Raw genomic sequence first — 14,098 nt, forward strand, 5'->3', positions numbered from 1 at the left:
TGCCCATGGTTCGAGCAGTAAAAATCCCCTGACAAACTTCCATTAAGCCACAATAGTGATAGGTTTATTTTGTTTGTCACGCAAGCCTACTGTACACCGATAGTCTTACCAAGTTCATTTTAGGAAACTGTTCTACTTGATTTAATACCAGGCAACAAAAATCAGATTTTGCAAGCATAGAAATAATTTGTGACTCCATATTTGTCCATGATATTTGATCATGTGCCAAATGGATGCTAAATCCTGTCAGGATTACTTACTCATCAATCTGGGAGACACATCTTTCCACCTCTGCCAGAGCTGAATGGAGTTTGCACAGTAATTTGTGATGGATATCTTGTGTTTCTAAATCTTCATTGCTAAGTAGATATCTCAGTCCGTGACCATCTCTTTGACCCAATGAATGTCCTGAAGGCGCAGCCATTGTGGTTATGGTGTGTTGTATGTATACCATAGGATTTAGTTTGCCTAAAACATATGAAGAAAAGTTAAAAATGGCAGCTGAATTATAATACATTTATGTGTATAAATAAGACACAAATCCAAAGATAGCAGATTCATCACTACATATATATTGTGGAAACGCAATGGAAACAGGTTTAAAGGGTTACTCCGGTGAAAAACTTTTTTTTAAAATGAACTGGTGCCAGAAAGTTAAACAGATTTGAAAATTTCTTCTATTAAAAAATCTTTTTCCTTACAGTACTTATTAGCAGCTGTATGCTACAGAGGAAATTCTTTGCTTTTTGAATTTCTTTTTTGTCTTGTCCACAGTGCTCTCTGCTGACACCTCTGTCCGTGCCAGGAACTGTCCAGAGCAGCATAGGTTTGCTATGAGGATTTGTCCTGCTCTGGACAGTCAGCAGAGAGCACTGTGGACAAGACAAAAAAGGAATTAAAAAATAAAAGAATTTCCTCTGTAGCATACAACTGCTAATAAGTACTGGAAGGATAAAGATTTTTTTTTTTAATAAAAGTAATTTACATATCTGTTTAACTTTCTTGCACCAGTTGATTTAAAAAAAAAAATATGTTTTCCACCAGAGTATCTCTTTAAGGGCCCTTCACATCTCTTTATTGTTTTGCTGTCTGTGAAGGTATATATTGTGATGATGGCAAAAAAGAATGTTGACACATACTGCAGAGCATTGAATGAATACTATTATTAACATCAGAGCTATTTTCTCTAGTGCCTATACCACCATCAGTTACAGAAAATTTCAAGATCATCACTATGGAGATATCAATATCTAGTGACAAAATGTATATTCCTTCTGGGAAGCCTTCACTGTTGTACATCTAATATATGATGTCTTATCATGGGCTTATCATGCCTTAAAGGGGTATTCCGGCCAAATACAGTACATCTTATCCCCTATCCAAAGGGCCATCCCACCCCCTCCCATAGACATGAATGGAGGGGGCGTGGTGTGATGTCATGAGGGGGTGTGGCGTGATGTCACATCTCCAGTCCGGGAAACAAAGAGGTTCCGAGACTGGAGACGCAGCCCCACATAGAATGGGGGTGCTGCATGGAGATCGTGGGGAGTCCCAGCGGCGGGCCCCCCACGATCAGACATCTTATCCCCCTATCCTTTGTATAGGAGATAAAATGTATTTGGCCGGAATACCCCTTTAAGTCACATAGACTGCAGTTCATAAGTAAGGCACTGGAATCCTGGATAAACAATTTCAATAAATATCGGTCTCCTATGAATTTCAAATATTAAAGAAGTCAAAAGGTCAGAATAAATCTAATTTTCATCCTCCAAGTGCAATATACTTTACTCGCAAAATCAATATGTACTTGGTTATGAATGGTAAAGGCAGACAGATGTTCACCAGAGTTCATGAATGTTTACAGGCCTACAGAACAATCTCTATAGATGTGAATTTTCTCCATACATTTACAAACATTCTTTCCTTTAAATATTTTCAAATATTAAAATGTAAAATTACCAAAATGAAAACTTACCTTGCTCTGTATTCTTATTCTCCTTGTCTTGGGATGGTTGCTTTCTGCTGTCTAACTGGACCCCAAAAGCGCTCCCAAGTGATGTCAAGGTTTTGGGGTATGACACCTCCATTACATTGAAATGGCAGTTTGTTGGGCAGAAATCACTGCTATGTAGAGGTGATATTTTTGACTTGGCTTGTTTAAATGTCGGCCATGCTCGGTTTTTCAGGACCCTTGAAAACTAAAAATTGCAAAGAAAAGATATAGAAAAATATTGAAGTCATTCCTTGTTCCCTGACACATCAGACCAACAGGAGCCACCAACTCAATCAAGCACTGATCCGAATAGTGACCTGCCAATGACTGGTTGAGCGGGCAGATCTTGAGGAATCAAATCATGACAGGAATCAGGAGCTTTTCTTTTTACTTTTTTAGCACCCCAACTTGCTTCTACGTTTTTATGGGGTGGGAATACCCTTTTAATCATGTGTAAATTCTTTTTCAGTAATATCCCTGCTTTTTATAGCGGGTCTCATCTCAATAATAACTTTCCATTTTCCCAATTAGGACATGGACATTGTAGAGATGGGTCTTCCTCAGAATTCCCCCTATAAGCCAGAGTGCAGTGCTAAGAAGCAATAGAGCTCTCTTTAAGTACCTGGTCTGTCATTGTATCACATGGACAGGCAGTAATTTGTAAAACTACATTCCCCTTTTGTGGCTGTTGCGATTGACAACAAGAAATCAGCTGACGATTGCAGCGGGTCTTATATATAAAAGGGGTTGTTTGTAAATACACAACATCTTTGGACACTACACAATGATATTGAAAATGCTAAATATTACTTGAAACCTTTCTTATATAAGACATTGTTACACATGAAAAAGTAGCAGTCACTGAGCTTTCCCAGACTCAGATATATTTATACTAGTTATGCTATGGTAATTACTTTCCATTATTACCACTATTAATGTCAGATATACTATTCGGGAAGCTGAAAAAGCTTGGTGACAATCACTATGGGAGTTGTAAAGGAGACTTCCGGAAACCAGGCAGGTGAGAAGCAGCTAAAACTAAGTAATGGATGAAAAGAACATAGAAAAGGACAATTCTTGATTACTAAGAATCCATTGTTTTATTTTGTCAGGAAATCTTCTCTAATAAATAGAAAAAACATCCTGATTTCAAAATACACACACATTCAAAATGACTATTGCATGCGCTGAGAAAAACACAGAGACACCAACATTGAAATGAGGACAATCTCGTAGAACCTTAGGAATGAAATATTTGCAAAACATTGTAAGTCTTGGAAAGATTTAGTAATCTCAGCTTTATAGTTTGTGCCTTCCTCCCGGTCCCCAGCATAAAGATTCATTTATATGTAGATTTTGTGTTCATGGTGCCCTATGGCAGAGAAAGAAATGCCCTATGGGTCTGCACTAAAATATTGATGTGCAAATGCATTTTCAGATTATGAATGGTTAAATTAAGCTCAAAATGTAGAAATCCTGAATCCTTACAATATGTAAATAAATAATTATTCTTCAATTTGCTTTTGAACATTTTTGAAAATAAAAAGTTAAAGGAGTAGAGTGGCCGGACTTTTTATGCTTCTATTGTGTCTGGGCTGCAAAAAGTAAAAAGGCCGCAGTGTGACAATCCAGTCACATGGAAGTAAGAACGGCGGAAGATGAGTTAATGTTTGTTTTTTTTACTTTTTGAAGCCCAGACACAATAGGAGCATAAAAAGTCCTGCCACAATACTCCTTTAATTATTTTGAAGGGTAACTGTAGTGTTGTAGTGGCTGCAGGATACTATGTAGCCTGCTGCTACAGTTAGAGGTCTACGGATTTACCCAAGCAAGGCAAGTTGCAACGAGTTTTAAATGTGTATCCTGCTGCTGCAACAACATGAGAGTTGCCCTTTAACCCCTTAAGGACACTGCAGGTTTTGGCCTTGAGGACACAGCCATTTTAATTTTTGCTTTTTTGTTTTTTCCTCCTTTGAAGAGACATCTCTTTTATTTTTCTTGCCACATATAAGGGCTTGCTTTGTGCATGATCAATTTTACTTTGTAAAGACACCTTTTATTTTACCATAAATTTTGGAAATTTGCGTAGATTTTGTTTTTTAATGCGGTGCACTTTATGGAAAACGGACACAGTATTTTAATTTTGTGGGTCAAAACAGTTCCAACTATACCCATATTTATATTTTATTGTACTACTTTTAACCCCTTAAAGAGGTTATCCAGGAATAGAAAAACTGAGAAAATTTCTTTCAAATTCCTCCCCATCTGTCTCCAGGTTGGGTGTGGTATTACAACTTGTCTCCATTTACTTAAATGGAACTGAGCTGCAAAACCACTCCCAACCTAGAGACAGATGGGGAGTGGTTTTTGAAAGAAATTTGCTCTGATTTTCTTTTTGTGGATTACCCCCTTAAGAACACAGCAGGTTTTGAGGACAAAGACAATTTTCATTTTTGCTATTTCATTGTTTCCTCCTCACCATGATCGCTGATGTTTGCCATTAGCTGTGTGTTGATAACAGATGGTACTCACCCGCTATGTAGTGCATTAAGTACCAGGCGGCCAGGGAGTACATATATGTCGTGTGTCATCTAGTGGTTAAAGGAAACCATATCACCACAAATCTTCTGACTACATAGCCTTAAAGCAGACCTTTCAGAGGTTAAATGGGGGTGTAAATAAGCCAGATAAAACTAGTCATCAGAATTCCAGACATATCTTTTTTAATTCCATAGCCATTTCCAGTACTAAGATTTAAGCCTCAAGTGCCCAGGGGGCTTTCCTTTGGATGGCAACAGTCCAGAGTTAGCCAGCCTTTTTATTCACTATTAACCACTGGATATCCATGGGCTCTTTGTGTGCTGGGTAACACCCCATGGGCAACTTGAGCCTCATTTAATAAACCAAAAGGCTTATATCTCAGTCCTGATGACTCATCCTATCTAGTCATGGGCTTATTTACACCCCTGTTTAGCTGCTGACCGGTCTGCTTTTAACATTGCCTTTATCTATATTCTATCATATCTGAATATACATAGGTCAGTATATGACAGTAGAGGGTAAACATTATTTGCTGTCTTTCTAAGTGATCTTGTTATTGGACTTTTGCTTGCTCTGCCTCTGAACAGACCACATTCCAGAATCTAATTTAGATCATTTGGGGAATTTCTATCTTGACCCAACAAACATCTGGAACATTTTAAGTGATGCATCACTACTAAAATGTGCACAGTATATGGATAAATTTACCTCACTTTGCCTATTTTTAGAATTCAACTTTCACACACAAAATGTTCAAGCATTCTAGGCAACTTTGGTTGCTATGGTTACATTCTACTGCTGAGCAGAAAGGACATGTGCACAGTGTTTTTGAAGCATTTAAAGAAAAACGGTCATCCTGTTCACCCACATTAAACCCAATATACTGCGTTACAGTGTGGGTTAACAGGAGACCGATAAGGGGTCAATGAGTTAAATACGTACCAGTAGTCCGGAGTTGTGTCCCTCCAAAGATCCTCTTCTATCCCTGCTGAATTGTGCACAGGAGGAAGGCCTGCTGGGTGAATTGCGCCTACTGAGTGCTCACATGACCAGTGCCAGTGAATATCAAATTCCCCCGGCGGGCCCGCCTCCTGTGTGCAATTCAGCAAGTATAGAAGAGGATCTTCGGAGGGACACAGCTCCGGACTACAGGTACGTATTTAACTTATTGACCCCTTATCGGTCTCCTGTTCACCCACACTGTAACCCAGTGTTTTGGGTTTAGTGTGGGTGAACAGGATGACCGTTTTCCTTTAACAACTGACAAAATCTATCACTTCCTGGTAATATTAACTTTTTGGTTTCCATTGAACTTAAAGTGTCCCCATCATAATAAAAATAACTTCTGAAATGTCACAGAGACATGTCAAATGTTTTGATAGGTCAGGGTCTTAGTGTTCAGACCCCGACAATCTCTGGACATAGCCAGGAGAAGCATGTGGTTATGTGCTTCATTCTTCGGATCACTGCTATTTGTGATCATTATTATAAGTCTATGGAGCTCATCTTGTGCAGTGAGATAGAGATCGCAGGGAGCAAGGGGATGATGTCATGTCAGGGACAATTTAAATAAAAAGAAGAATTAAAAAGTTGTCAAACAAATGTAGAGACTCAATTGTTATCAGTAGTATGTTGCAGCACTAAGAATCCAACCAAGGGCAACATCTGGAGAGCTGTGAGACTATGGAACTCTATGCCACATAATGTTGTGATGACTAATTCATTAACTCCATAACGACGAAGAACGTATATTTACATCCTGTGCCGGCTCCCGCGATATAACGCAGGGTCACGCGGTGACCCTGCGTCATATCGGGTTGGGACCCACTGCCAATACAGGACATCACCGATCGCTATCGTCTTGACCGCCACGTCTGAAGTGAAACTGAAAGTACCCTGGCAGCTCAGTCGGGCTGTTCGGGACCGCCGCGATTTCATTGCAGCGGTCCCGAACAGCCCGACTGAGCTGCTGGGATACTTTCAGTTTCACTTCAGACGCGGCAGTCAAATTTGAACAGCTTAAAGGACACTGGGAGGATCCCTACCTGCCTCCTCGGTGTCCAATCGGCGAATGACTGCTCCGTGCCTGAGATCCAGACAGGAGCAGTCAAGCGCCGATAACACTGATCAATAGCATGTTAATACAGTATAAGATCAGTGTGTGCAGTGTTTTAGTCCCCTATGAGAGCTATAACAAAAAACGAAAATACAAAAACTGAAAAATGCTGAGTCCTCAAGGGGTTAAACAAGTTCATGATGGACCTGGGTAACATTCTTGAAAAGTATAATATAAAAATGTATGGTTACTAGAGTCCTGAAGGTGGAAAATTGATCCAGGTATTTGTTCTTATATTCAAATTTGGCATCTGGCTTATAAAGGTGTTTTTTTGCCTTCCTCTGGATCAACATAGAAGAGTTATAGGTTGAAGTTGATAGACTCTTTTTCACAATTGCATTACCACAATAATCGGTTAATAAGGATCAATATGAATTCTGGCAATCTCTGTACAAATTGTTCTCCAAAATATGTTGGTGCTAAATTAATAGATTAGGGTTTCTGGTGGAATGCAAGAACATACAGTACAGACCAAAAGTTTGGACACACCTTCTCATTCAAAGAGTTTTCTTTATTTTCATGACTATGAAAATTGTAGATTCACACTGAAGGCATCAAAACTATGAATTAACACATGTGGAATTATAGACATAATAAAAAAGTGTGAAACAACTGAAAATATGTCATATTCTAGGTGGAAAATTTCCCCAAATGCAGTCACAAAAACCATCAAGAGCCACAAAGAAACTGGCTCACATGCACACCGCTCCCCAGGAAAGGAAGACCAAGAGTCACCTCTTCTGCGGAGGATAAGTTCATCCGAGTCTCCAGCCTCAGAAATCGTAGGTTAACAGAAGCTCAGATTAGAGACCAGGTCAATGCCACACAGAATTCTAGCAGCAGAAACATCTCTAGAACAACTGTTAAGAGGAGACTGTGTGAATCAGGCCTTCATGGTACAATATCTATTTATTTATTTTATTTATTTATTTTATTTATATAGCGCCTACAGATTCCGCAGCGCTTACAATTATGGGGTACAAACTGCTAGGAAACCACTGCTAAGGACAGGCAACAAGCAGAAGAGACTTGTTTGGGCTAAAGAACACATGGAATGGACATTAGACCAGTGGAAATCTGTGCTTTGGTCTGATGAGTCCAAATTTGAGATCCTTGGTTCTAACCACCGTGTCTTTGTGCGACGCAGAAAAGGTGAACGGATGGACTCTACATGCCTGGTTCCCACCGTGAAGCATGGATGAGGAGGCGTGATGGTGTAGGGGTGCTTTGCTGGTGACACTGTTGGGGATTTATTCAAAATTGAAGTCATACTGAACCAGCATGGCTACCACAGCATCTTGCAGCACCATGCTATTCCATCCGGTTTGCGTTTAGTTTGACCAACATTTCTTTTTCAACAGGACAATGACACAAACACACCTCCAGGCTGTGTAAGGGCTATTTGACCAAGAAGGAGAGTGATGGGGTGCTGTGCCAGATGAACTGGCCTCCACAGTCACCAGACCTGAACCCAATGAAGGCAAAAGGACCTACAAGTGCTAAGCATCTCTGGGAACTCCTTCAAGACTGTTGGAAGTCCATTTCAGGTGACTACCTCTTGAAGCTCATCAAGAGAATGCCAAGAGCAGTAATCAAAGCAAAAGGTGGCTAATTTGAAGAACCTAGAATATGACATATTTTCAGCTGTTTCACACTTTTTGGTTATGTCTATAATTCCACATGTGTTAATTCATAGTTTTGATGCCTTCAGTGTAAATCTACAATTTTCATAGTCATGAAAATAAAGAAAACTCTTTGAATGAGAAGGTGTGTCCAAACTTTTGGTCTGTACTGTATATACAGCTGAATGTGTCAGCCTCTGGTACTAAGAGATATTGGGTCCTAGAAAAAGACCTGGAGTATGCCCCAAATTATCATGCAACCACAATTTTGGGAAAATATTATTCTAAGAATTGAGCATTTAAATTTTTTAAGCATCATTCATGCAAGCAAATCACAAACTTGAAAGGACCTGGATTCCAGTAATGAAGCATGATATATTCATATTCTTAATTACCCAAAAAATCAATGCTCTTGGCTCTATAGATGTGTCAAATTCACTGCCATAAAATATGCTCTTTGAAAAATGAAACACTGCTTTACAGTAAATATGCCACACTATGATAAACCGAATAATCAAAGCCAATATTCTCTGCAAAACTTCTCAAGTGACAGTCAAAAGCTTCAAGGCAAAAAATCCCCAAAAGATATATTCACATAAACACATTACCAATTCTAGACTCAAAACCATTTCCTAGTGTTGATATTCTTTCAAAGAAGAGTGGTCTCCAACCTGTGGCTCCCTGATTGCTGTGAAACTACAACTATAAGCTTGATCTATGGATACCCACAGTTTGGAGAATGCTGCAGTATAATTTCATTTATTTGCACTATGACTTGCTCAACTCTGCCCACAACGCACATCAAAACCAACCAAATACACTAACCAACAAGTAGACTACTAGGAAATCTGATGGAATCTAAAAGCAACTCAACAATCTTATTAAATCTGGGCCAATATGTTTTTGCCGCTATTAGACCAGTATATGTGGTCTATCCAGGAAGGAAATGTTAGCTCACAACATGGTTGCCTTCAAGAGGAGTTAATTAAAATTTAAAATATGAAAATATAAAAAAATGATTTTTTTTTCTAATTTCTACATACATATATACATACAACAATTTAATAAAATATTAGACATTCCTTTAAAGTGTACCTGTCCTCAACAAAAATGTTTTATATAATGTAGATTATACCATTACTGTATATGTATATTTGTAATATACATTGATTAACCCTTTAATGACGCAGGACGTATATTTACGTCCTGCGGCGGCTCCTGCGATATGAAGCGGGGTCGCGCTGCGACCCCGCATCACATCGCGTCGGTCCCGGCACTCATCAACGGCCGGGACCCGCGGCTAATACCACACATCGCCGATCGCGGCGATGTGCGGTATTAAATGGGCACTGTTACCAACTTTTTTTTTTGATATGTTGTAGTACTTATGTACTACAACATATCTCTAATATAGTTTCATTATTTTTTATTTTTTTATTCATATGGTGTAATTTATGTTTGAAATCCAGCCACTAGGGGTCTCCCTCCTAGTGGCAGGCTGCAGCCTGGCGTGACGTCATGGCTGAAAAAGGACTGATGCGGCTGGGCATCGGTCCTTTTCATTCAGCCTGCGCTCGCTCCCTGCCTGTCAATCAGACAGGCAGGGAGCGAGCGCTGAGAGCACATTGGCTCCCTGGCCTCACACACCGGCCCCGCCTCCCATCATACGCCGCTTCTGCTGCCTCAGGAAGGACTCAGCACAGCACTTGGTTATGTCTGCTTGGGGTGGGGGTGGGGGGATTTTAGCGCCCGGGGTGGGTTGCATAGAGCCGCGGCCATAACAAATGTATTGCTGTCAGCAGGGCGGGTGGGGGTTAGCGCCGCGGCTACAGCGCTATGCAAAAACAAGTGTAATGCTTTCACCGGAGCGGGCGGGGGTTAGCGCCGCATGTATTGCTTTTAGCGGGGGGGGGGGGGGATGGGTTAGTGGATGCCTCCACTAGTTTCACCACTACAACTCCCAGCATGCCCTGACAGCCGATAGATGTCAGGGCAAGCTGGTAGTTGTAATGGTAAAACAGCTGGAGGCACCCTGTATAGGTAAACTAAGGGCGGAAGTGTCGGCCCCAGCAGGCATCAGTGACGTGGTGCCTGCTGGGGAAGTCTGCCTGGTAAGTGAGCACATAACCAGGCAGAGAAAAAGGCATTTCTAAAATAGTAAATAAAAAAATTTAAGGCAGGGAGGGGGTTAGGGAAAGATGGGCAATAGGCAGGGAAAGTAAAAAAAAAAAAAAAAAAAAAAAAAAGGATGGTGGGAGCTACCCTTTAACCCTTTAGACGCGGCGGTCAAAGCTGACCGCCGCTTCTACAGCGAAATTGAAAGTATCCCGGCTAGTCAGTCGGGCTGTTCGGGACCGCCGCGGTGAAATCGCGGCGTCCCGAACAGCTTGCAGGACACCGGGAGGGCCCTTACCTGCCTCCTCGGTGTCCGATCGACGAATGACTGCTCCGTGCCTGAGATCCAGGCAGGAGCAGTCAAGCGCCGATAACACTGATCACAGGCGTGTTAATACACGCCTGTGATCAGGATGAGAGATCAGTGTGTGCAGTGTTATAGGTCCCTATGGGACCTATAACACTGCAAAAAAAAAGTAAAAAAAAATGTGTTAATAAACGCGCAAAAAAAACGTATTTGGGTCACTTTTTATACCATTAAAAAATGAATAAAAAGTGATCAAAAAGTCCGATCAAAACAAATATCATACCGATAAAAACTTCAGATCATGGCACAAAAAATGAGCCCTCATACCGCCCTGTACGTGGAAAAATAAAAAAGTTATAGGGGTCAGAAGAGGACATTTTTAAACGTATAAATTTTCCTGCATGTAGTTATGATTTTTTCCAGAAGTACTACAAAATCAAACCTATATAAATAGGGTATCATTTTAACCGAATGAACCTACAGAATAATGATATGAGATTTTGTCGCACAATGATTTTTTTTTTTGTTTCGCCGTGAATTTTTGGGTAAAATGACTGATGTCACTGCAAAGTAGAATTGGAGACGCAAAAAATAAGCCATAATATGGATTTTTTAGGTGGAAAATTGAAAGGGTTATGATTTTTAAAAGGTAAGGAGGAAAAAACGAAAGTGCAAAAACGGAAAAACCCTGAGTCCTTAAGGGGTTAAAAAGTGAGTATAATTTTAGGTGAAAAAATGCTGTCCCTGCAGCTATTGCCAGCAGGGACGTGCACACATAGGGGTAAAAGGGGGCTGGAGCCCCTGCCCTTTTCCTCACCTGCCCCTCTAGTGCCCTCACAAAAGGAGCTACAGACTCAGGGTGACAGGTGCAGTAAAAAGGATCCATTGCTGGGGAGATTTGTATGTGGTTTAATGGAGGGTGCTGTGCCCTCCCTGCAGGAAGGGGGCACCACTCACTCTGTCATTATCTGCCATTTCTCTGCTTCTCTCCACACTGAGGAGACAGGAGGAGCAGAGGAGGCAGAGAGAAGCCCCGCCCACTGTCTGCCCGGCCACAAACTCCAGCCTGTGCAGAGAGGGATGGAGCCCTTACTTACTGTAAGTAACTGAAAATATAAGTGAGTGTATGTGTGTATATATTTTTATGTATGTGCCCTTGCAGAGAGGGATGGCTGGGGCCTTAGTGTGAGTGAGTGTGTATATATGAGTGATTGTATGTCAGTGTGTCTGTATGATGTGTGTGTATATATATATATATACACATCATACAGACACACTGACATACACATCATACAGACACACACATATAGATTCACTTGCTCACACACACACACACACACATATATATATATATATATATATAATGTGAGCAAGTGTATCTATGTATGTATGTGTGTACATATCTGTGAGTGATTGTATGTTTGTACCTGTATGTATGATGTGCCTGTTGGCTATATCTTTTAGTATATATTCCATGTTGTAAATATGTGTTAAAGTGTCTCTTTGTATGTGTGTATATGACCTATGTACTGTATATGTCTTTATGTTATGTGCTTGTATGTATTGTATGAAGCACATTATTAGGGAATTAATAGAGGAATGTAAGCACATTATATAGGGAATTTATGGAAGCAGAGAATATATTTTATTTATATTGGAACATTATATTTTTATGTATTTTGGCACTGTGTATAGATCCTTAACCTGTTAAGGACCCAGGGCGTAAACTTACGCCCTGAGTGCCGATACTGCGATATAACGCAGGGTCACACGGTGACCCCACATCATATCGCGTCATAGTGAAGCCGGGACCTACAGCTAATAGCGTGCGGCACTGATCGCGGTGCCGCGCACTATTAACCCTTTAGCCGCGCGCTCAAAGCTGAGCCACGCGGCTAAAAACGAAAGTAAAAGTGCCCGGCTAGCTCAGGGAGCTATAATCGCGGCATCCCGAACAGCTGTAGCACAGGAGGAGGTCTCTTACCTTCCTTCCTGCAGTCCGATCGCCGATTGAATGCTTCAAGCCTGAGATCCAATCTTGAGCATTCAATCGCCGAAAACACTGATTGATCCATTCCTATGGGGATGGATCAATCAGTGTTAAAGATCAGTTAATGCAATGTTATAGCCCCTGCATTGCCATGGAATGAGATTTGCCATAGAATGAGATGGTCCGCCTCCATCACATCCTATTGGCTCTCTCTTGTCACGTGACATATTTAAACGTCACGCATCGATGCGCACAGCAGTGTCAGTTTGGCTATCACAGGGAGAGGATCTCCTCACCCTGTGATAGCTGAAGGTGTACGGAGCTCTCGTGGCCCGACAGAAGTTCACACATGTACGCAGCTCATACGGCTGCCTCATATACATTTACTGTTGATCCACAGCGCTATCGGGATCCCGATGGCGCTGTCATCAGGATCCCCACGCCCGCAGCTCTACACCCCGTCCCCCGCATCTCTACTCCCCGTCCCCCGCAGCTCTACTCCCCGTCCCCCGCAGCTCTACTCCCTGTCCCCCGCATCTCTACTCCCCGTCCCCCGCATCTCTACTCCCCGTCCCCCGCATCTCTACTCCCCGTCCCCCGCAGCTCTACTCCCCGTCCTACGCAGCTGTACTCCCCGTCCCCCGCAGCTCTACTCCCCGTCCCGTTAACGCTCAGGGAGCGGGGAACAGAAAGTAGAGCATCGGGCGCAGGTAAAGTAGTACTGCGCATGCGCAGCACTACGCGAATAACTTAACCTGCACCCGATGCTCTACTTTCTGTCCCCCGCTCCCTGAGCGTTAACGGGACGGGGAGTAGAGCTGCGGGGGACGGGGGACGGGGACTAGAGCTGCGGGGGACGGGGACTAGAGCTGCGGGGGACGGGGAGTAGAGATGCGGGGGACGGGGAGTAGAGATGCGGGGGACGGGGTGTAGAGCTGCGGGCGTGGGGATCCTGATGACAGCGCCATCGGGATCCCGATAGCGCTGTGGATCAACAGTAAATGTATATGAGGCAGCCGTATGAGCTGCGTACATGTGTGAACTTCTGTCGGGCCACGAGAGCTCCGTACACCTTCAGCTATCACAGGGTGTGGAGATCCTCTCCCTGTGATAGCCAAACTGACACTGCTGTGCGCATCGATGCGTGACGTTTAAATATGTCACGTGACAAGAGAGAGCCAATAGGATGTGATGGAGGCGGACCATCTCATTCTATGGCAAATCTCATTCCACGGCAATGGACCCCCCCTATAGGAGCTATAATATTGCATAAAAAAAAGTGTTAAAAAAATCATTAACCCTTTCAATTATCCCTTCCCCTAATAAAAGTTTGAATCACCTGGCATTTCCAAGAATAAAAAAAAACACAGTGTAAATAAAAATAAACATATGTGGTATCGCCGCTTGCGGAAAT

General features: G+C 42.0%; 1 protein-coding gene across 2 annotated transcripts in view; it reads right to left on the minus strand.

Annotated features, from left to right (window-relative positions):
• Positions 1 to 14,098, minus strand: part of PREX2 (phosphatidylinositol-3,4,5-trisphosphate dependent Rac exchange factor 2) — a 367,011-nt gene that overhangs the window by 99,848 nt on the left and 253,065 nt on the right. For both annotated transcript variants that reach the window (XM_056522123.1, XM_056522124.1), the window contains exons 24-25: positions 1,976 to 2,198; positions 261 to 468 (exon numbers count right to left, since the gene is read on the minus strand). In XM_056522123.1, the coding sequence (XP_056378098.1) occupies positions 261 to 468; positions 1,976 to 2,198 (431 nt within the window). The remainder of the gene's footprint in view (positions 1 to 260; positions 469 to 1,975; positions 2,199 to 14,098) is intronic.

The sequence above is a fragment of the Hyla sarda genome, chromosome 5 (assembly GCF_029499605.1).
Source record: "Hyla sarda isolate aHylSar1 chromosome 5, aHylSar1.hap1, whole genome shotgun sequence".
NCBI classification, from domain to species: domain Eukaryota; kingdom Metazoa; phylum Chordata; class Amphibia; order Anura; family Hylidae; genus Hyla; species Hyla sarda.